This window comes from Mya arenaria, chromosome 9, assembly GCF_026914265.1.
Source record: "Mya arenaria isolate MELC-2E11 chromosome 9, ASM2691426v1".
NCBI lineage: Eukaryota > Metazoa > Mollusca > Bivalvia > Myida > Myidae > Mya > Mya arenaria.
In genome coordinates this window covers 31,652,256-31,675,774 of record NC_069130.1, presented here as the reverse complement: position 1 = coordinate 31,675,774, position 23,519 = coordinate 31,652,256, and the positions used below count along the sequence as shown (strand labels likewise).

Here is a 23,519-nt window from a genome sequence, read left to right as displayed (position 1 = left end):
TCAGGCCTATATGGGCAGATAGCGTATAGTGTATAACATACTTCCATGTTGACCTTCCCATGCAGTTTGGTAATATTGATTGGTAACAGTTATATAGAGCAAAGTCAGATCACAAAGATGATAAGTTCCTGTAAGATGGAGTGGATATCAACTTGAGTTGTTTAAATGAGGTTGTTTGGCATTATTGAACATGTATGTATGAAAACATCTTAAATAATGTTTAAGAAATATTTGCCAGGATTTAATTTTTTAATGAAAACCTACAATTGAAAAACTAAGAAAATAATAAACTTTTATCTTAAAGAGAATAAAAAACAAAATAACTAGCCCTGGCCCTGGCTAACTTGATGTAGGTAAATGGCTTTATCATTATTACCGTATATTAATCCTGGCATCAAGAGTCATCTGCTGTGTAGTGTTCAAACTTAACTATCTACCAAGGATGAGGTTCCTAGGCCAAAGTGTTCATCAGTTATTGAACTTAATTTTTGACCCAATGAGATTAAAATTGTTAGTGTTCATCTGCTTGTCATGACAAAACTGCCTACCAAGTTTAATGTCACCAGACTTAAACATTCTTCAGTTATTGATCAGTCACAGATTTTAAGATCAATGTGACCACAACCTTGACCTTGACCTTAAAACCAACTTACCAAGATTGAGGTCCAAAAACCATGGGGACAGACGGTCTAAGGGGCATAACAAGAGCTGTCACGGAGACAGCACACTGGACTATTCGGCCACTTTTCAGTGTCAAGACTGTCAATGGACTTAGAAAATATTTGAGGTTGTATGCAAACTTCAATGTAAATTCTAAGTCGAAAAAGGGGCATAATTCTGTCAAAATGCTTGATACAGTGACCTCCTCCTGTGTACAGGTTGGGGGCATGATGGTGAACAAGCGTGCAAACTTTCAAAGCCAGATGTCAATGGACTTTGAAAATATTTGAGGTGGTATGCAACTTTAACGTAAATTCTAAGTAGAAAAAGGGGCATAATTTGGTCAAAATGCTTGATAGAGTTACCTCCTCCTGTGTAAAGGTTGGGGGCATGACGGTGAACAAGTGTGCAAAGTTTCAAAGCCATATGTCAATGGACTTTGAATATAATTGAGGTGGTACGCAAACTTAAACATAAGTGGTTACGCTGACGCCGACGCTTGGGTGACTAGGATAGCTCTCCTTATTCTTCGAAAAGTCGAGCTAAAAATGCTTGAAAGCCAAAACTGTAATGGAGAATAATTCATGGGTCCATGTACAATAATTTGGACTGCATGACTTCAATCCTTATGAGTACCGTATTATATCATGTATAGGACGCTAGCATAGATAGGACGCAGGCAAAAAAATAGTTGAGAAAACGGGTAAAACCCCTTAATATATAAGATAGGACGCAGCGGAAAAATGTTAAAATCGGAGCCGAAAAATTGAGGTTGGTAAAGTATTTATAACATATATTGAAGTAAAAAACAAACAAAAAATTGTATATTAGGCATATTTCGATAACTGTCTTGTGTATTTCGATAATTATCGTCGTATTTTGGTAATTTAGCGTACATAACAAAGATATATGTCTTGACATTTTGAGAACATTCACGCATATTATAAGACTTATACAAATGCCGTAATAGTCCCGACTGAGAGTCAACCGTTGCAACCGTTGCAATAGTCCCGACATGCCTTCTGAATGACAGTCAACCGTTGCACCCGTTGCAATCGCAACAAAACTGTATTGTCAGAACTGAGGATTGTTTTGATAAGGCTTGTCGCTGCGCGGATTAAAGCATGTAGGCATAATTAATGCGTGTCGGTAATTAGTCTTGCCAGCGGAAGGCACGTCAGGTAAAGTGCGAACAAACAACCATTTTTCTAATGACAGACAGCGGGTGTTTTTCACACCTTCGCACATTTGAAAAGATTTGATATTGACAATTATGCTACTTTGCGTTATGCACATTCCTTTATTATTTTTTTAAAACAGTAACATGCAACAAAATGTTTTGTATAATATCGAAACATTAAAATCATGAACAACGATTAATTGATATTAACCTCCTTTCCCGATTTTCCGTTGCCGTTATAACTCAATCCAGTTAAAATGCTGACTCACATCGAGTTTTTGTGAGTAGCGTCCCTTTTATAAAAAAAAGTAAACACTCGTATTTTTTTTTCAATTTATTTCTCAATAAATCATTTTAAAGTAAACATTCAATATATTTCTGCGTGTGTTAACTTGCGTGATTTTACCTATGTCAGTTGTTCTCTTCGGTGACGCAGTACAGATACTTACTATAACCGCGTTCTTCCCCGGTCCAATATTTTCGACCCAATATTTTCGACCCGAAATGGACTTGGAAAAAACAGATGCAATTCTAATAGCATAGAAAGGACGCAGGCACTTTTTAAGACGAGAATTGGGGGTAAAAAAGTGCGTCCTATGCATGATATAATACGGTAAAAAGACTCAAAATAGTTAAAAAAGCTTAGAAAAGCGACAACTTGTACATTTATCATCATGACAAACATTTCACAGTCAAATGATACAGTAGGTATTTGTTGCGAGAACTGTTGCCTTTTGAAAAAAATATTTGAAGTTTTTCTTGAAATAGTGACTGAAGGTTTATATGAACACATACTATGAAAAAATAAAACATATGAGATTTTGAATAATACCGGTCCTATGTTTTAAGCTCAATGTGACCACAACCTTGACCTTGACCTCAAAACCTACCTATGAGATTTTGAATAATACTATGTTTTTATCTGGTAAAATGAGTTGTGATAGAGGTTTAGGCATGACATAAGACATATTTTTGTGATCTGGGGCCTGGGATCGAACCAGGGTCTCCTGCTTAGCAGAACCGAATAACTCAGATACATTCTGATCTTTGTGAGTGATTACCATGACACATAATTTACCAGTACCTGAGGCAGAGGCCGAGTGGGCAGGTGGACGCTTTCCATGCTGCAGATGGACAGCCGGTCAAAGTCTACTGTTGCCTCCACGTTCGTCGTTTGGCTACTCTTTGGTGGGTAGATGCACAAGTCCAGGTACGGAACATCCTTAAGTCAGGGAGAAAACATCCGCTGTTAATGTCTTATTATGATTGGCAGATGAACAGTGTCCTCCTTATTGCTGCACTATTAAAGGGTGGCTACTGAAGGATGGCTAGGAATCAGGGCAATCAGATTGCAGGAATACCCATAAAATAAATTTCAATGCGAATGCCACATAAATGCCATATCCCACGGTTGGGGAAAAATCCCCCAGAATTCCGACCCATCCAATGGTTCCAAGCTGGGGGCCTGAAATCTATTTATTTATTTTTTTAAAAACTAGCTCTAGGATGACAGTGGAAAGCATGCATCTATAATATTATGTGTGAAATTCCACGCAGGACCTTGATGACTAAGTCTAAAAATAATTGTAATTTATACGAGTTTCTGTATTTATTCTTATATCATAAATGTAGATATTGTAATAAATTTCGCTGCGCAAAAATCCCCTGATGTTATATCAAAATCCCCTGGAATTCTGAATTCATACCAAAATCTTCTGGGAAGCCTCTCAAAAATATGGCATGTATGATGCCAACATAAGATTTTAATTAAGTATACATACTAAGATGCAGATTTAGGTTGTTTTTCAAATAAAGTGATAATGAACGGCTGGTTAAACCTTGATAACACATAGAAACATTCATACTTACACAGTCCAGATAAAACTCCGTATTTTCTAAACCGGATATCAACGTCAGCAAAACATTGAACCTCTGAAAACAATTATGAACTTTCAGAGAAACATGAGGTTGGAACAACTTCCAATGGAAAACCAACATTAGAAGCACCACAATATTTACAATTTATATTGCTTAGCTAGAGACCCTCCTAGCTGTACTCACATCCTGGTCCCGCACAAGAGCATCCCTTACATAGAAGTCCTCAACCAGACTGTGGTTAAACTGGTAACAGCGCAAGTAGCTCTCCAGTAGACATTCATTTAGGGCCATCAGCAACCATGATCGACCTGAATATAAGGATATGGCAAGAATGTGCGATAAGAAATGGGAAAAGTAACACAATAGATAATACACAAATTGATTTTTTAATTAGTTAAATACATGCATTTATGAATTAATTTAAATTCCTGAGATAAAACAAGGGCTAATGATTGACAAAGTTCTGTGTGAGATATAATTCCCAGGCCCTTGAACTTATTATAAGAATCCATATACTATGCCCATCAAATGGCATCTGTAACATTAACATATGTATATGAGGAAGAATTCACTGTCCTGCATTTTCAGTTACATCTCAAATAATTGGATTTAGTTGTAGTTTGCGTTTTTTCTATGCTTCCAGTGTTGTAATCATTAGAAAGACAACATTGATGGAACTTTATGTGTATAATAATAATTTTTAAAAATACAGGAACTAGTTATTTTTTATAAAATTTGGTCAGTTTTGTTGGACATTTGATGAACATTTTTACCGTGGGTTCAGAAAACTGATATTGCCTCCTTCAGCACTTTGGACTTTTGGTCGCTTCAGACGATTTATCTTTATAGAAAGGTATATTTCCCAACGTCCATTTGCCAAATATGCATTTGGAAGAGTTGAAAACATATAAATCCCGATTTACTCTGAAGAAAACATGACGTAACATTTTGTGTCAAATATGTTACGTCTCGAATCGCTTGGTTTTTTGACAACAACAGACATGTATAATTCACTTTAGTGACCTGTTTTTAATTTTACCGAGGTCAGGTGTTCATTTGATGAAAACAATAGTTCCCATAAATACGTACAAAACGTGTATTGATCGACCGAAATATTTCGCCTAAAGTCGTGTCTCAAATGTTACGTCAAAATTATTCAGATTTTGTTCATGTACACAGCCCTTTGTGTATTTCGACAAACTTTAACTGTGTGGCATATAGCTAATACCATGACAGAAAAGTAGCACCAAACGCGCGCATTGATATTTTATGTTATGTCTACGAAGTCATTGTGTTTACATCGGTACACGCTGTATTTTAAGCAGTCATAATTCGCAATTTTGCATATAAACTGAGTAAATTTTAACCAGATAATTGGGAATTTCTTAAAAAATGCCTGTTGTCACACAGCCCTTATTACACGAATACGTAACGGTGACACCATTCATTACCGATTTTGACATTTGGGTAAAAGAGTCCCAAGTTACGTCCAAATAATTTTGAAAAGCATTTTAAGTCTCTAGTGCTAGTAAAAAAAGAATGTATAAACATGTTATGTACCTGTGTTACGCAATAATCAAGAGACATATATATACTAGAAATAAGCCTCAAATAGCTCATATTACTGCCACAAAAGTATATAACTTTACTCTTTGATGTGCGCCTTTGAGTCCAGTTACATCTGGATGTAAAGTCCTAAAACCGATTGAATGCTTCAAAACTCGGCATGGTTTGCTTGGTTTTTCTGCATAAAAACAACTATTTATGTGACAAAGCATTACAAATTATAATAAAGCAAATGTTTACAACAAGAAAGGGTTCCATTTATAGTGGAATGTCATCGTTACATCACCAATTTTTTTAAATAAATTGAAGGCTCATTACTTTTTTTGTGTGAAGTGCTTTATTTAAATCTTCTAAGGTATTTTAGAAGTGACAAAAACAAATGCAGTAGCATGTAAAAGAACTTACTAAACTATTGATAATTTTTTTTTTTTATGTGGACACCAAGCAATTTGTGATGTAACAAAACAAGCTGGACAGTGAATTCTTCCTCATATATTTTATACTATACTTCAACACTAAAGCAAACCCGCCTAACCTCTGCCGAGGTCTGTTGTAACATTCCTCATGCGTCTGATCTGTTTCACGCAATCTTTGTGGGTGAACTCTGACACTATCTTCCAGTAGCCTGGTGTGACATGACGCAGTCTGGAAATGTTACATACATTAAATTCATAACAAGGGAAGCAGGTGTAGTGTACAAGTTCATTTTGAATACAAACATTAAAATAATTCATTCATTGATAATAAGCACTTGACCCTGATCTCCCATTAGTTGTGTCGATTCCAAGTCCTATTACCATAAATAATACTGAATTTCAAAAATTTACTTAACTTTCATTATTCAATTCAAAATTTACTGTCTGATATTGAATTCCAGGTTCAAACTGAAAACGGACAAAAAATGTAAAAGATAACTAAAATCATTTCTGGCCTTAGATCTACAAATTCCTAGTTAAAGGTGGACTAAACTTCAGCACACATGACATGTGGTCATGTACAAGAATTGTTTGCAGGTATTTACTCTTTTGTTAATGAATTAAATACAGGACTGATATACATGCAAGAGTTAATATATATGTGGAGACACATTTAGGTAACTGTCAGAGGCTTAGACCTAAACAAAAATTACATTTGGCTCGGGTTACCCAACCCTGCCTACGAAATAGGTGCCGACCCTTCCGTTTTTATTGTCAGTTTGAAAAAAAAAATAAAAAAAATAAAAAATAAAATAAAATTGCTTTTCACTTTGTAGTTGAAAACCTTAAATTCTTATACAGAAGATATAGAGGATATAGCCACGAGTGAAAATGTTATTTTTCTGTGACCACAAGTGAAATAAAATATGATCTTACACTGAATTCAACAAATTTTCTTTTTATTTCATGCATATATCGTGTTTTTTCCCCCGCTAGAGTAAATTTCTGTGGCCTCTTTGCGAAGGGAAGTAACTGCGGCATAATCGCTATGTCAAAGTGGGTCACGGACACTACGGACCATGGACATTACGGACCAGACATTACGGACCAGATTTAGGGACATTACGGACCAGATTTAGGGGCATTACGGACCATCTTCAGGAACTTATATTATTTATGCCCTCATTGGTCTTAAATTTGTTAATAAATACTTGAATATGAGTGCTCAGTATGACACTTATCTTTAATGTAACTGAAAAATCCCATGAAATTCCAATGTTAAACATCAATGTATTTTTAATAAAATATTATAATAATGTGAATAATAATGAACGAAATATGTGTGTATCTTGTACTTGTAAATGTGAATATTAATGTTTTCATATGTGATCGATTGCTTTCCGTTTCATCTGTTTGAATTGAAAGGTTCAGTGAAAGTGCGCGGTCACAATGGGTTTTCACACTTTTATGATTGCCAATTAAAGGTTGTCATCTTGTTATTGTTTGTTTCTTTTGTAATATACCGCTGATAGTTACGGGTACAATTATAACTAATAATAACTAATTAAGGCAACAGAAATTGCCAGTTTTAAACATCAGTTTGCAAGAATTGTAACAAACACAATGTTTATTTAATATAAAGCATATTTATGGGCCTGTTTAGATATGAATGGTTGCTTTGGTGACATGTGCTGTTTATTTGTGATTCATGTAAACACTGTTTATGTTCTTATATGTGCTAGATTTATTTTGGGAAATAAACTGTTTTGGAAAATATTTCTGCTCCATTTATTTTGGGAAATAAACTGTTTTGGAAAATATTTCTTCTGTTGCTTTTAACTGATTTAACTGCCAATCTTTCAAATTTCGTTCATTATTTTTCACATAATTGTTATAAAAACATAGGTCTCTAACACCTTTTGGAATTTCACAAGATTTTATATTGAACTTTTCGAACTTCACGGGATTTTTCACAGTTATATGGAAGATATAACGTCATACTGAGCACTCATATTCAAGTATTTATTAACAAATTAAAAACTAATGAGTTTAATATATGTTTAAATCATGGTCCGTAAGTTTCCGAAGATGAACCGTAATGTCCCTAAATCTGGTCCGTAGTGTCCCTAAAGCTGATCCGTAATTACTGGTCCGTAATGTCCATGGTCCGTAGTGTCCGTAATTCATCAAAGTTACCTCCTCTTCGCGCAAGCAGTCCTTCCACTAAACTAGAACTCCGCGAGTCGGATGTGTCGCCTGACGAATTATTTACTGTCGACATAATAGCTGTTAGATTGGCATTTTATTCATTTATAGACAATGATGTTGCCATTTAACTTTCAAGTGTAGGTGGCATTTGAACCCTCAATCAGATATACCTACGGAATAAGTTTCAGGTTGAAACCTCCTATAGTTTACGAGATATGCCACGGACAAAACCTAAGCAAGAAAATTAACAAAGGGCAATAACTCTAAAAATATGGCAGCAAGAGTAACGGTTCTTGTGCACTGCACTTGCCCTCAATGAGATCTATCTAGCTATGAAGTTTCAAGTTGATACCTCTTATATTCTTCAAGATATGCCCCGGACAAAACTTTAAGCATGAAAATTAACAAAGGGCAATAACTTTAAAACTAAGAAAGCAAGAGTTACTGTTATTGTGCACTGCACTTGCCCTCAATGAGATATATCTAGCTATGAAGTTTCAAGTTGATACCTCTTATATTCTTCAAGAATTATGCCCCGGACAAAACTTTAAGCATGAAAATTAACAAAGGGCAATAACTTTAAAACTAAGAAAGCAAGAGTTACTGTTATTGTGCACTGCACTTGCCCTCAATGAGATCTGTCTAGCTATGAAGTTTCAAGTTGATACCTCTTATATTCTTCAAGATATGCCCCGGACAAAACTTTAAGCATGAAAATTAACAAAGGGCAATAACTTTAAAACTAAGAAAGCAAGAGTTACTGTTATTGTGCACTGCACTTGCCCTCAATGAGATCTATCTACATATGAAGTTTCAAGTTGATACCTGTTATATTCTTCAAGATATGCCCCGGACAAAACTTTAAGCATGAAAATTAACAAAGGGCAAAACTCTAAAAATATGGAAGCAAGAGTTACTGTTATTGTGCACTGCACTTGCCCTCAATTAGATCTATGTACATATGAAGTTTCAAGTTGATACCACTAATAGTTTAGGAGATATACCCCGGACAAGCGAAAATGGGATGCGGACGCCGCCGACGCCGCCACTGCCACCGCCGCCACCGCCGACAAAAGTAACCCCTATATGTTGTCTTTTCAGGCGACACAAAAAAAGGTTCCACACTTTATGAAAATGGTTGTTGGAATTGAAATTATTTTTAGATAAAACCCTAGTTCCATCAACGAAACCTATCATGTTTAACATTTAATGAGACAAAAAACAAGTATTTAAACAAAAGCATTTCGTAAATAAAAAAAAATGTATCGCGTAAAAATACAATTCAATGAAACTTGAGCATGTGACATTTTCGTACATTCAAAAACAATTTCAACAGATTTAAATTAACAATGATGGACTTATACAAGTGTGTATTCGTAAAAGCAACGGAAGTCTGTGTTTAGTGTTTTTCGTAGTGTATATCTAGTCACTGTCGCTCTCAGACTCTACGGGGGTTTTTCAGGGTGAATTCATGCTCACTGCAGCCAAAGGATGTTTTGTTGTTGAGACAGCGAATTAGTTTCATATCTATTAAAGTTGAATGTCACGTTCCCATGTGTTTATGAAGACCCCAGAGGAAATGTCGAGGATGTGCCCGAAGATGCTTTTGAGAGGGATGCAGCGCAAACTTTGAAAGTTTTTAAAAAGAAAAATGTATTGTTGAACTGATGAATGTAAACCGGAAATTGGTCAAATTCAAAATGCTTGTGCATACATGTACGCGGTTAGAGTTTGTAGGAAGAAATGGTCAATGAACTCTATTACTAGCACATGTGGCCAAGTAAATATTCAACCGATACCTACCAATTGTAACAGCATTTTCCATGAAATAGTTCATACATAAATTGGTAAGCTTGTTCTTTTTTAATAGTTATAATCAATCACAAAAAAATGTTTGTTTTATTAAAATTATTGCATAATTTGATTGTGACAATTCAATACGATTCGGTCAATGTGTATATATTACTGCACTACAGACGACAACAAACATGTACTTGTGACATACATGTATTTTTCAAAATCAAGGGAAGCAAATCTTCTAAAAGATGGAAAAAATAGTCCCGAGTTGTCTGTACAGAGTGGAATTGAGCAAGGGTTATCATTTCACTCGAGCCAAAGTGAAATGATCAAGTTATCATTCACTATTATTTTTCACTCTTTCACCGGTATGCATGAAATAAAACTTTAACACCATTATCCAATGATGAAAATGACATTCTTATATAAAGCCTAATAAAAAAATCAAAAAAACAATCAAAAAAACAACAACAACAGCCTACCTACCCTACCTATTTTTGAAAAGGATGTAACCCTAACCAAACAATTTTTTTTTTAGGCCTTAGAGCAATTGCAATTCACTGAGAGTTCAGCAAGCCATACCCATGTAATAGTGTATGGTCAAGATGTTCGCACAGGCGGTGACATTGCCAGTCGTAGTTTCCCAGTCTCACCGTCCCTGAGCTTGACAACACGTGCAACTCCTGAATCTGAAATGCATTAAAGAATTCTGGGTAGATTAAATGAAGTTCCTAGCAAAGCATGGTAAGGGCTACCACGCTTGTTAAATGGCATGCTTTTATCAAAGAACATTAAATGCTTGAATCCTCATTTTTTTATAGCAAAATGAAGGAGAATAGAAATTGCCAGTCTTCACCAAAGCAAGGGTTGAAATTAAGTCAGTCTAAATGTATAACTGGTTTTCCCATAGTTCAAGGGAGGTTTCTGGTATGATGTAAAATGGTTTCAGTGTTTGGAAAGTCAATGAGCGAGCTCAGTTAAAGGTGCATGTATAAATTGCAGTGTCCAATATCTTTTGCCAACCATTATATATCTGCTAAGGAGAATTGGTTGTATGAGTGTAGCTGCTGAGTTTACTGACATTTGTTTAACTGTAATTCATTTGTTGCCGGCAGCGCTCAATTAGAATGAGTCAATGAGAAGTTTTCAGTTGGCCTCCAACCTTAAATATATGAATTTCAGTGTGGTTATAGATAAAACCATCTTCAATTCTCCTCAATCTCCAGATAAATTTGTCAGCATAATAATATTGATTAACTTTATTGACTTTGCCCTTGTTACTCTTTACCATTTAACACGGGGCGAAAGAATATATAGTAATATTATGCCTCGATGTTGAATAATAATGACAAAATTGTTCGATATATACCTGACACTGATCTAAATTGGATTGAATTTGTCATTAGAGACTATTTTCACATAAATATATTCTGGGTCACAAATATCCTTTTATACATGTACACAACCTCTCAGATTTGTCCCAGATTTACAAATATCAGAATACTTGATAAACAATCGACACATCTAAGTGTTTTATGATATGTGAATATTTTTTTTGACATAAGTAAATATTAGTCCATATAAACAGCTGCTTCAGAGTCTTTTATGATTTTTGTTTTGGCGACTCTACGCGTCCATAACAAACTTGTTGTTTTCCTAGCCAAGAATGACATATCCCAGCGGTAAGTATATTGAGCGGAAAGATAATGGGCACCTGCTAGATAGTTAAACAAGAGCTGTTGTAAGACAGCGAGCTCGACAACGACGCTTTGACTTAGAAGTGAATACAATAACGAAGTATTATGTGCCTGTCAAAAGCAATAAAACAATGAAATTAAAAAGTGAACAAGAATTGCGATGTGACAAAACCAGGTTTTTACTGATTGGCAGAAGGGATTTAGTTTCAACTGCTTTCTTCTATTTTTTGTAACACTGTCCTTGATCCTGAGGGCCCCAAACACAATCCCATGGAAGTCATCCATAAACTCTTCCTACATATCAAGTTTAGTCACAGTATGTCAACCATAACTGAAACAGTATATTTTCTATTTTTAGAAACAGTGAACTTGACCCTAGGGGGCCAAAAGGCAATCCATGAAAGCTCTGCATAAACTTGACCTATATACCAAGTTTGGTCACACTATGTCAACCCTTTCTTGAGAACTAACCACATTTCTATTTTTAGCAACAGTGACCTTGACCTAGACCATAACTCTCGGGGGCCAAAACACAATCTCAGGAAAGGTCTCTATAAACTCTTTGGTCACAATATGTAGACCCTTACTTAAGTTATTCAATACCAATCCTTTTTCTATAAAAAGTAACCTTGACCTTGATCCTCGGGGCCTCAAACGCATTCCAATAAAAGGTCTCCATAAACTCTTCGTATTTACCAAGTTTGGTCTCTTTATGTCAAACCTAGCTAAAATGCTAAAATTATTTGATACATAAGGTGACTTTGACGCTGCCCTCCCACCAGCCCGCCTGAACAATGATGCAAGTCATTCAATATGAAAATCGGTTAAGAGTATAAAAATGTGCCTTTCAAAAGAAAAAAAAAAATCATTTAAGGGCCATAATTTGTAAGTAGGGTTAAAATGGAGTTATGTTCCTTGTTGTAAGATGGTCATCAATAATTCTGCGTAGTATTAAGTGCATTGAATGAAGGGTATATAAGTTTTTTTATTAAAATCCCAACTTGCCCTAAAACTTTAACCTGCCATTAAACTTTAACCGAAGTCAATCAGGGGCCATAACTTGTATTAAGGATAATATGGAGTTAATAAACCTCATTGTGTGATGGTCCTGAACAACTGTGTGAAGTATTAATTCAATTGAAGAAGGGTATAGAAGTTATTAATAAATATCCCAACCTGCCCTAAAACTTTAACTTAAGTTCCATAGTCAATAAGGGGCCATAATTTGTATAAAGGATAATATGGAGTTATCTATCCTCATCATGTGATGGCCCTGAACAACTGTGTGAAGTATTAAGTCAATTGAAGGAAGGGTATTGGACTTATAAATGAAAATCCCAACTTGCCCTACGGCGACGCCGACGTCGGGGCGAGTAGTATAGCCCTCCTTATTCTTCGAATATTAGAGCTTAAAATGACGATGCTTTGTTGACAGATCAATCTAAATGTGTTTAATAGTAGGAAATAGTATATTTGAAAAACTTTAACATTATAACAGAGATAATTTCAAAGTTGTGGCCACAAGGATTCTCTGCGAAAGGACTGTTCGCTACTTCTTGCTGGCATGGTGGTAGTCATGAGTCTACTATTGTCAAAAAATCGTCAGAATACTCGTTGACGGACAATTAGGTGGACTAATCTTGTACTGAGAGTAATCTGATAATATATCATTTTGTTGTAGAATCATGGTATATTGTTGTATAATGTTCCATGGCGTGATAAACATCTACAATGTGGCTTTGCATCATACTTTCTGGTGTACTGGATGTGACGTTAAACTGATACTGTGATAGCGATAATAACAATATTATTGTGTCAAAATTTCGACTAACACTTTTTACTGCCTTGGCCACATTTGCGATGATCTTGTCCTTGAGCCTCATCCGATCGTTCACTGTGTCCATTGCAACTGTAGACCGGCCGTACACAAAGTTCATGTTTGACTCTCTCGCTAATTAAATGCACAAAAGCTTTTTGACATTTCATTTTCCTGGTCACAGGACCAGTTTCGTTTTAACTGGACTGAGTCATAGGATTGATATTTTAAACAGCAAATTGTATATACAAATTGTGAACCCGTCTTATTTAAACCCAACGAAATTTTAAACGTACGCAAGTTTGAGAGTTAGAGACCACTAATTCACGTTGACATGGATTCATATGCTAAACATGGGACCGATAACAAATTCTACTCCCAGACCATGGGCATGGAGTGGTCGGTAAATACCCAGACTAGACATACTGGAGAATGTCGACATGCTATTTTCACCATATATAGTCAGTTAAAATATATGTTACGTAAAAAAATGGCATTTAAGAAATATCATAAAGAAGTAATTGCGCATGCAAAAACGGCAGAACATTGTCCCTCGTTATAAATAATATAGATAACAATTTGGGTGAAACATTCCAAATCGTAACACCAGTTTCCTCAATGTCCGATGATCAGACCCCGTATCTGTCCAACCACGACCTTGTCCAAATATAATCCATATGTTTTTTATCTAAATCATGAAATGAAAAACACGTCAGATTTGTAACATTAAAAACCTTGTAAACAAGTGACCAACACAAACATGTCACAAATACAGTGCTCGTTAACCTACACAGATCCTTTGAGCACTGAAAGTTTCGTCCCTTAACCATAAGTATTCATTAATTCCGTCATATCAAAATAAAATATATTTTTCCGAAATTCTAACTTATTGGCACCATTTTTTTGTGCGTGGTAATGGTTTATTTCAATTAGAAATCGAAATATAGTGGTCAAAATAATCAAAACAATGCACGTTTTTTTCGGCAAGTGTTTGTTAACGTGTTACGATTTGGCATTTTAATATTTTTACACAGTGGTGCGTGCTGATATTGTCAAGACGGTGGCCGGGCAGAGGTTTGGATGGTTACCTTATACTAGCTGGGAGTAGGATTACAGGATTGTATTATTGGTCCCAGATAATAGGAATTACCCAATCATAGGAGCAACCATGCCTTTGAACGCTACTGTTTCTGATAATAACAGCAAAATCTAGTAGTATTAAGATTACATGATAAATTAAGTACCTCCTATAAGCAATACGTTCCGAAGATTTTTTTCTGACAAGCTGAATTATTATAACATTTTTACCAACTATACATCAATTAAGTGCTGTATCTTGCTCAAGTTGCTGTTAATTCCATGTTCATAATACTACTTACACTTTTGCTGCTTTAAATGTTAACGATTTTCCATAATTTATACTCTTGAAATAACTATGCGATTAATAGTTGGTGAGCTGAGTAAGCTAGTGTATTGTACACATGTGTGAATGGTTTGATGTACTGCTAAGGTGAATATTTTAAAACTAGATTGCGTCGGTCGGTTCGGGCCAGGTTAGCTATATTTGACTGTGTGAAGTACGGTTGCCGTAGGTGTTGTATAGTCTAGTCTAAACTAACAAAACCAAATTACGTGATTTAGGTCTAGATCATACTGCTCTTCTAAATACAATTTAGTCCAGTTTGATGCCTGAAAAATATTTGATCGTTTGACTTATAAATTAATTAGTGTGTCCATTAAGTTGCGTCGCATTTGGGCAGAGCCTTGAATTTAAACATCTCTTATTGTATGCTTTTGTTGTTTTTTTTACTTTCAGAACCGAACATATACACTCGTTTATATTTACATTGTATCCTCAATTTAAATATACAAAACATACACATTTTGCTAAACCTTTAACTGCGCATTTATCTTCACTTAAGATAAAGTGAAATATCCGATTCTTGAGTGAAGGGTCGGCATTATAACACCAATCTTTAAGAAGGGTGTCCCAGATCTTGCAGCAAACTATCGGGGAAAAACATTTATAAACATTCTTGCAAAAATTAATTCACGATTGTTGGTTAATCTTCTGACAAAATGGTCAAACAAATACCAAAAAAATATGTAAAAAACAATTTGGGTTTCCAAAAAGGAAGGTCAATGATAGACTGCATTTTATGTTACAGTTAATATTTAATAAAGTCCTTGATTCAGGTGATACATTGTATGCTGTGTTCGTAGACTATGAACGTTGTTTTGATTGCATTGAAAAAAAAATGTTGTGGCATAAAGTGGTGGCTTAAAATATCCTCAGCCGCATGGCGACTGCTTTACAAGCAGTCTTTGACCCAAAAGTAGGGGTAAACCAGGGGACCCTAGTTCTCCGATCATTTTTTATAATTTTTGATAGAAAATGTTTATGAAAATATCGATGATATCTTCAATTGTAACGAACTATACGTCTTTTCCTTTTACTTTACGCAAACGACCAAGTTGTATTCGCAAAGTCAGCCCAGTCGTTACAATCAATGTTAGCTGACATAGAAAACTATTGCAATACTTGGGGCTAAAAATAAATACAAATAAAACAAAACTAATGATATTTAAAATAGGGCGACACACTAAAACAGATTTCTTCATATATGGGGAAACGCTGGAACTAGTAAAAAAGTTTAAATGTCTTGGTATAAATATATACTAGCTAGAATGGACAGTGGTAAGTCAAAAGACAATTGCTCAGCATGCATCATGTGCACTAAATAGACTATACTATAAAATTGATTTACGTATAAAGTTTGAAGTTTGACTCCCTAGTTTCATCGATTCTTCATTTTGAGTGTGATTAAATGTTTAAAAAAATCAACAAACAGGTCCGCCAGAGTTCCGTTAATAATTATCCGTAAACTCCGAATGCTAAAATATTGGGCTAAAATACTTAAATCAGACAAATATTCGCCAAACTTTTACAATGTTAAAATGTGACTCGCATAATAATATTACGTAGTTGCAACAACTGGGCTCACTAAGTAAAATCATGGCTTACAGTATATTTGGCAATAGTTCCTTAAAGTTACGGGATGCCACTAGCCTCTTCATCACGAGGACTATATGTTTTAGTGAAGTAGTGAGTGTTAGCGTGTCCGGAATAGTGGCTGGTCCAGGTGGTAGGCGAAAGTTCACAACACTGTCATCATCGCGCTCCTGTTCATGAAACGACTCAAGTATGTTCGCGAAATGTTCCAACACCTGTCCGGGTACCCGTTTACATCACATTTTTCGTTATACAAATGGACATGGTCAGCAACACTTATGTCCGGAGAGTTTTGCATCCTAGCAAATTTGTGTATTGATTTTTCGCTAAAAATATGAAAGTCACACGCTTATGTTTTTCAAAAAAATGTGTCTCTATCCGAAAGTGGAATCTGTTTATGGGTGACTGTTCTCTTTGAAACAAGATCTTTCACACAGATAAAACTCCTGTTTCTGAATCGCGAATTGAGTCGTTACAAAACCATTCCATGGCTGTCCTAATTCAGTCTCAGGCCCACCAACAGTTTAATTTCAAGCTCAGCTATAGCCTTTTAAGCGACTGGATTTTTATTTACACGAGCGGCTGATTACAAGTGATATTCGAAAGTTTTCGTCGTCTTAAAGTAATACAAATGCAAGCGCACACCGAATTAAAGCATAGTGATCATCAAGGGGATGTAATTCAACATAAGTTTCAATAGAGCATTTCGAAAGATGACTTATCACTTTCTACAGATGTCGTAAATGCGCTTACCCCAGCAAACATTTTATATCGGCCCGATGTCGGGCCGATATGGAACACTTCATCGGCCCGACATCGGCATTTACATCGGGCCGATGTCGGATGTGCAACACGGCTCGACATCGGGCCGATGTCGGCATATTTGTAATAGCCGACATTTAGCCAGCATGATGCCGAGATCCTTTTTCGTCCCTATTCTCATACAGCTGGATTGTTATGCTCAATGACAACAGAATATGATAGTTAAACACAAGATGTTGTCTTGGTTAGTATTCAGAGAGAAAAAATAATAATGCAGAGAAAATCTACCGTACACCTACAGGCATATTATATTCTTAAAATTCCTACACAAGAAAATAAGCCACTTGATCTTACATTTTTTTTTATTATCAGTGCTTTAAACATTTTAACAATAGGGTTATCACAGAATGTGGATAACACCCCAGAACAGTATTATCAAAATGTACAAGTAACAATACATAGGTATGCCATAATACACACATACTGTCACTGTATAAATAAACAAACAAAATAAGACTTGAAATAAGAGTTATTTCATAGAACAATACTTAAGGTAAAGCTCCTGCATTAAACATTAAGGGTTTTTAACATAATATTGTTCTGTTTTTTCATCCCGGAGTTCCAAGGATGCACTCAGACATCTGTGCCTGCCTCATTTCCCTCCTAATTTCCCTTCCACCATCTCTGTCCGAAGCTCTCCCTATCCAGGCGGCATATGTCTCTCGTACCTGTCCTGTGGGAAACGAAGGAATTTCACGACAGCCTCTGGAATAAGTGCATGTACTATTAATACATAGGTAGAAATAATAAGTTTTTTCAGGATACAGGTATTTATAAAATTTGTGTTCACTCCTACGCATATTTCTGGGGGATTATATACTTGAGCTTTGCTTGTAAACAAAGGTTTAAAACGGTATATACCTGTAGAGATGGTGCAACTGTTGGGGGATCTTGTAGTAACTGTTGTGATGCTTGCAGAACAGTTCTGCCATTGCCACTGTCACATTCAAATGCCTTGGTAGTGTTGTCACTGACACTTATTCAGCCTCATCTGATTAAAACACTCTTCCTCTGAAAATGCATCACATTTTGTTACAGTAACAAATGCATTAATCGGTTATCCTGATCATGTCTCCCCTTTATGTAAAGGTTGGCATAGTCAACCTGCGTTTTCTTAAGTGTGAAATAGCCTAAATCACCTGCTTTTTATCAATACCTTCGATCTTAATTCATTAACAGATGTATCATAAATTAATTAGCTTCACAAAAAATTATAAATGCACATCATGACAGACTGGTTGTAACTAACATAGTATGAATAAGTTCAGTATAAATGGTTACATTGGGATATACCTCCCCTATGCTGGCCTTTATTCCTCATTTTCAGAGTCTCAATTTGCAGTTGTCCGCTCTCTGCAACTTCGATCTTTCCACAATATACGAAACTGTAAATTAAAATGTGTCAATTATGATTCATAATTGATAACAAATTGTTCATTTTAAGTTTGTCTAAAATGGAAGCGGATAAATTAATCGTTCAAACCCAACCAAATCATTAATGTAATACTTTGCTTTTGTGTGCACATGCTACCTAAATGATGATTTTAATCAAACTCATAAAACAACAAAGAGAACTAGTCACGAAAATATATTACACGAATTCCTTTTCAACATATTTACTCGAAATAAAAGTATTTATAACAGAATAGTACTATAATAATTCCTTATATCTATTCGCTCAACAACAATTCAAATAGTACTTACCATTGATTAAAACCAAAAATATGATTTGACTTTCATCATAATCTTTGTACCGCAGTGAATATAAAACTAAATAATTTCGTAGAAAAAAAATCAAATAAACATGAACTGAAACTTTTAATTACAGAATTAATTAAAAAAAATAACAATATAAACTTAAGTTGGTTCTATTACTTAATGATAATGAATTTAAATATTTATTAATCGCCAGGGAAATGAACTGCTAGTGAAAGTTGCAACATATGCATTGCTCTCCCTTGAAGCAATACCACGTATACATCGGCCCAATGTCGGCCCGATATTGACATATTTACAAAAAGGTATTTGTCCATGAAAAAATTAAAGCTATTATTTATGTCATTATGTTTAAACATTCAAATTTAAATCAGATAGTATTATTACGCATACAATGTTTCAGTCAATATGCCCATATCGGGCCGATGTCGTGCCGATATCGGCAAACACTGGCCGATATGCCGATATTCAGCCGACATCGGCCCGATATGGTCATGTTTGCTGGGTATAGTCTCTCTTAACACCATAATTAACTGTTTAAGCACTGCGTTGCAGAACACCAAACGTGAAAGAAACACCGATTGTTTCAGGAGAGTCTTCAGATGACTGTTTTATGAGGCTTTCTGATTTCATTCCAAGGAAGCATATACATGATATGATTCACTTACTCTATCGATTGCTTGTCCTAGACATAAACGTTTCTCTTCATAACGAGCTGAAGTTGTTTTTTGAACAGTTTCAACCCTGTTCAGTGTAGCCACAAACTCGACACTCGCAAGATAAACTGCCTATTAATAGTAACAAGTGTCGTCTGCCTATTTACCACCAAAATATATAGTTTGAGAAAGTGCGGACTATATAAATTGCATGCTAAGCAGCTATGTTTCCAATAACCGAGCTAGATTTGACAAAGCAAGAAGCCAGGCGCGTAGCTGCCTTTACGCCAAGACGCCCGGGCGTGCACATTATTTTCACGAGTTTACTTTTATTGAATAAATAAAAGTATTTTTTTTTTAATGATTTAAACGAAAAAAGTGTGTAATACTTAAAGTAAAACGGCACATCAGGTCAATTACACGCCACTCTGGGTGACCCGGTCGATAACTGTGTCATACTATGACGTCACAACTAGTATGTCATCCACTACATATGAAAGTGACGTCAATATATTTTTAATATTTTATTAATTCATGGCGGTCGTCCTCGGGCTGTTGTAAAAAATGAAAAAAACAAAACCTATGACACTGGACAAAATGTTCAAGCGGATGTTTGAAACCGCGACAGCGACTGCGTGCCCAGAAGCAACCGGCACGGCACCTTCGGAGCATGCAAACAGCATGGACCTAGATCTATCTGCCACAGAATCTGACAGCACCAAACCTGGACAGGCTCAGCCAGTTAAGTCTACCCACAGTGGTCCTTCATATCCTGATATAGCTACTGCGGCAAGTGGAGAACTTGAAGCAAAGTGGAAATGGTCGATATTGAAAGACATATGGACTGACTGCCATATGTTCAACTTTCCCTCAAGGTAGGTTGTGTTGTCTTTTGAATGCAAAAAAATACAATTAAGTGACACGCAGATTTAAAAATCCCCAACTCAAGTAAAAATTTAAAATGCAAATTTCCAGTTTATTTTCAATTATACTTCATTGCAACATGGCATGCTTGTGTAAAACGTTGTTTAACATTTGAGCATACACAATTTCATTGAAGTGTTGTGGGTAAAAACCGAGAAATCTGCCTTTGAATTTATCACTCTAATTTGAGATTTTCCTAAGAAGCTTTATGAATACGCCCCCAGTCTGACAGACCTTTAAATCTCGATCACGTCGTCGATATTAGTTAAGTATGTAACATATATGTTTAGTCATGCTTTTTACCCTTAGCCGGGCGGCTACGAAAATTGTCGTCTGCTAAAAATATCGTCTACTTCAATTTTAAATATCGTCCGATTTTCTTCAAATTTGGTATACCCTTTTTCTAGTATTAAAAAAAACTTGGATCCAGATGAGATACTCGGCGTCTGGTCTGGATTCAAGCTGTTTGAGTAAGCATGAATAGTCGCGAATAGCAGGTACAGGGTTAGGTAAACAAAATAGTGTAGACCCTAGTTGCATTATATTTTAAACATTTATAGGTTATGGTAGTTGCATCAAAAAAGAGCTTTGGTAAATTTATAATACAATTTACCGGACACTTCTTGGTGAAAACTGTTCCTTGATAGAAGTCAGAACCAGGTCAACTAATACATCTTTTGTTTTCTCTTTTGTAGAAGCATCCATGGGAAAATGAGAAAGCTGTCATCAAGCTGGTTGACAGACCACCCCTGGCTCAGATACTCGATTTCTACAGATGCCTTATTCTGCGCCCCCTGTTTCGTATTTGGACGGAAAGATGCGAAGGAGAAAACTTTCATCAGTACACCAGTGAAGGATTGGTCCAACCTAGCCAAGTACGTCAAGAGGCACGAATTAGCAGAGTCAAACCATCACAATGTTACAGCTATGGCGGAACATTTTCTTGATATACAATCAGGTAAGATGGAACCCATCACAAGTTCTGTATCGGACAGTCACAGACGCCTAGTGGAGCAGAACCGCCATATTCTCAGGAAAATTATAGAAGTAATCGTCCTTTGTGGTAAGCAAAATATCGCTATCAGAGGTAATACAGAAGAACGAAGCAATTTTTTAGCCATACTGCATTCAAAGGCAGCAGATGACCCTATCCTAGCACAGCATCTAAATGTTCCAGAAAATCGTAGGGCAACATACACATCGCCCGACATACAGAATGAACTGATCTGTTTGTGTGCTGAGCAGATACAGATCGAAATTGTGCAGGCATGCAATGATGCAGTCTGTTTCGCTCTTATAGCCGATGAGTCGACCGACAAGTCAACAAAAGAACAGGTGTCCGTGTGTCTGCGATTTGTCCAACGTGGAAGCGGTTCCCAGCAATTTAGAGTCCGTGAAGATTTTCTTGGATTTGTTCAAGCAAGTAGAACAACTGGCGAGGTACTTGCAGAACTACTCTTGACCTCTCTTGAAAATCATGGAATCGAAGTAGATAAGATGCGGTCTCAGGCTTATGATGGTGCCGCAAATATGTCTGGAAAGCACAGGGGCGTACAGGCACGAATTCGTCAACGGGTGCCGTCTGCGCTGTATGTACACTGTAGAGCCCACTGCCTCAACCTAGCAGTTATGCATAGCAGCAAGGACCCATGCATAAGGTCAGTGATGACAACTGTGCAAGAGGTAGGGTTTGCATTTGATTATTCGGCCAAAAGACTAAACTTCTTTGTTGATGAACTTGCTGCTGACCAAGACGCACAGGAAAAGCTGAAGAAACGCACCAAACTGAGAACTCTGTGTGAAACTAGGTGGACTAGCCGAGCCGATGCCCTCTCAACGTTCAAGTCAGCATACAGCGTTGTTGTTCATGCCCTTGAACAGCTACAGGAGGATGGCGATGACAAGGCAGGCCAACACTTGGCGTCGATCATGAAGTTTGACTTCATAATCGGACTGGTCGTTGCTGAGCACGTTATGCAAAGTACAGTTCCGTTGTCTTATCTTCTTCAGGCAGTCGACTGCGATTTGCTTGAGGCAACGCGAGAAAGTCAAACACTCATCCGCCAGTTTCAAAACGAAAGGGCAGACCCTAATGTCTGGGAAGCATTGTTTCAGAACGCTAAAGATATTGCAGCAGAATTTGAGATTGAACCTTCAATGCCCCGTCTTGCTCAACGCCAACGAAACCGGGCAAACCCACCGGCCAATGATCCACAACAGTATTGGCAGCGAGCTCTCTACTTCCCTTTCTTGGACCATTTGTGTCAAGAACTTAGCGACAGATTGATTGTGGCCGAGGAAAGATTCCGTGCACAGTACTTGGTTCCATCCAAGTTGAACCTTTGCACAGACGGAATGGTGGATCTCATTTTTGCGGGGTATTCGGTGGACCTACCTCAGGGAAACCAGTCATTCCATAACGAGGTTAGGCGGTGGAAGGCTAGATGGCAATTGATGGATGAAAATGACAAACCAAGCACATTGGGTGGAACTGTAGCATCAACCAATCCGGATCTTTACAAGGGAGTTTATACAGTACTCACCATTCTTCTGACCATGCCGGCATCATCTGCTACTGCTGAACGGAGCTTTAGCGTTATGCGCAGGGTGAAAACCTACCTGAGGTCGACGATGCGGACAGAGCGCATGACAGGACTTGCCCTGATGCACGTATATCGGGATGTTAACATTGACATTGACCAGGTAGTGTCTAAATTCGCTGGAAGCAAAAGCCGAAGGCTTGACTTTGTTTAATGAATGTGTTCACAAATAAATAAATCAGATGTGAAAAGAGAAATTTGTTTCAGTATTTTAAGGCAATAATACGTTTCCAAAATGCGTCAGATGTCACCATTTACATTCAACAGTTTCAAAAAATTCCGGGGGGGCATGCCCCCAGACCCCCCTAGCACTTCGGCGGCTTCGCCGCCTCAATGGGCGTCCACATTGATTTTGATCCAGCTACGCGCCTGGAAGCAATCATAACATCATTTAATTTGTTGAACTTAAATAAAGATAATATTAAGTAGTATCCCTGCGCCCAAAAATGAATGAACATCGAAACGTAAACAAAGAATTACTATCCACTCAAAGCGCATCATTCCATTACGTGACACAATGATCTCATTGATCTCAATGATCGCACAGTTTCCCCCGCTTAAAACATCTCG

General features: G+C 36.6%; 2 protein-coding genes and 1 long non-coding RNA gene across 6 annotated transcripts in view; 1 reads left to right on the top strand and 2 right to left on the bottom strand.

The window, feature by feature from the left end:
* Nucleotides 1-13,440, bottom strand: part of LOC128246817 (pleckstrin homology domain-containing family M member 2-like) — a 64,780-nt gene extending 51,340 nt beyond the window's left edge. For 3 of the 4 annotated variants that reach the window (XR_008263368.1, XR_008263369.1, XM_052965278.1), the window contains exons 1-6: nucleotides 13,235-13,440; nucleotides 10,288-10,394; nucleotides 5,820-5,929; nucleotides 3,902-4,026; nucleotides 3,710-3,772; nucleotides 2,925-3,062 (exon numbers count right to left, since the gene is read on the bottom strand). Coding sequence is in view for 2 of the 4 variants with exons in the window: in XM_052965278.1 (XP_052821238.1) it covers nucleotides 2,925-3,062; nucleotides 3,710-3,772; nucleotides 3,902-4,026; nucleotides 5,820-5,929; nucleotides 10,288-10,394; nucleotides 13,235-13,339 (648 nt within the window). In the remaining 2 variants the exon portion in view is untranslated. The remainder of the gene's footprint in view (nucleotides 1-2,924; nucleotides 3,063-3,709; nucleotides 3,773-3,901; nucleotides 4,027-5,819; nucleotides 5,930-10,287; nucleotides 10,395-13,234) is intronic. The other variant, XM_052965279.1, reaches the window with a different exon arrangement.
* A 3,933-nt stretch (nucleotides 13,441-17,373) lies between these two features.
* Nucleotides 17,374-19,209, bottom strand: LOC128245626 (uncharacterized). The gene is made up of 3 exons (XR_008263196.1): nucleotides 18,347-19,209; nucleotides 17,915-18,064; nucleotides 17,374-17,758 (listed from the first exon to the last, which is right to left on the bottom strand). It is a non-coding gene; the product is annotated as an uncharacterized LOC128245626 (long non-coding RNA).
* Nucleotides 19,210-20,022: 813 nt separating this feature from the next.
* LOC128245935 (zinc finger MYM-type protein 1-like) lies at nucleotides 20,023-23,103 on the top strand. Its single transcript, XM_052964156.1, has 2 exons — nucleotides 20,023-20,300; nucleotides 21,045-23,103. The coding sequence occupies exons 1-2, from the start codon at nucleotides 20,023-20,025 to the stop codon at nucleotides 23,101-23,103; spliced, it is 2,337 nt and encodes a 778-aa protein (XP_052820116.1).
* Nucleotides 23,104-23,519: the final 416 nt, after the last annotated feature.

What these genes read in the sequence shown, in the direction of transcription:
- LOC128245935 (XM_052964156.1), top strand. Translation starts at nt 20,023, where the DNA reads ATGTTCAAGCGGATGTTTGAAACCGCGACAGCGACTGCGTGCCCAGAA. An exon ending in ATGTTCAACTTTCCCTCAAG is followed by an intron (nt 20,301 to 21,044) that starts GTAGGTTGTGTT and finishes TCTCTTTTGTAG; the next exon opens with AAGCATCCATGGGAAAATGA.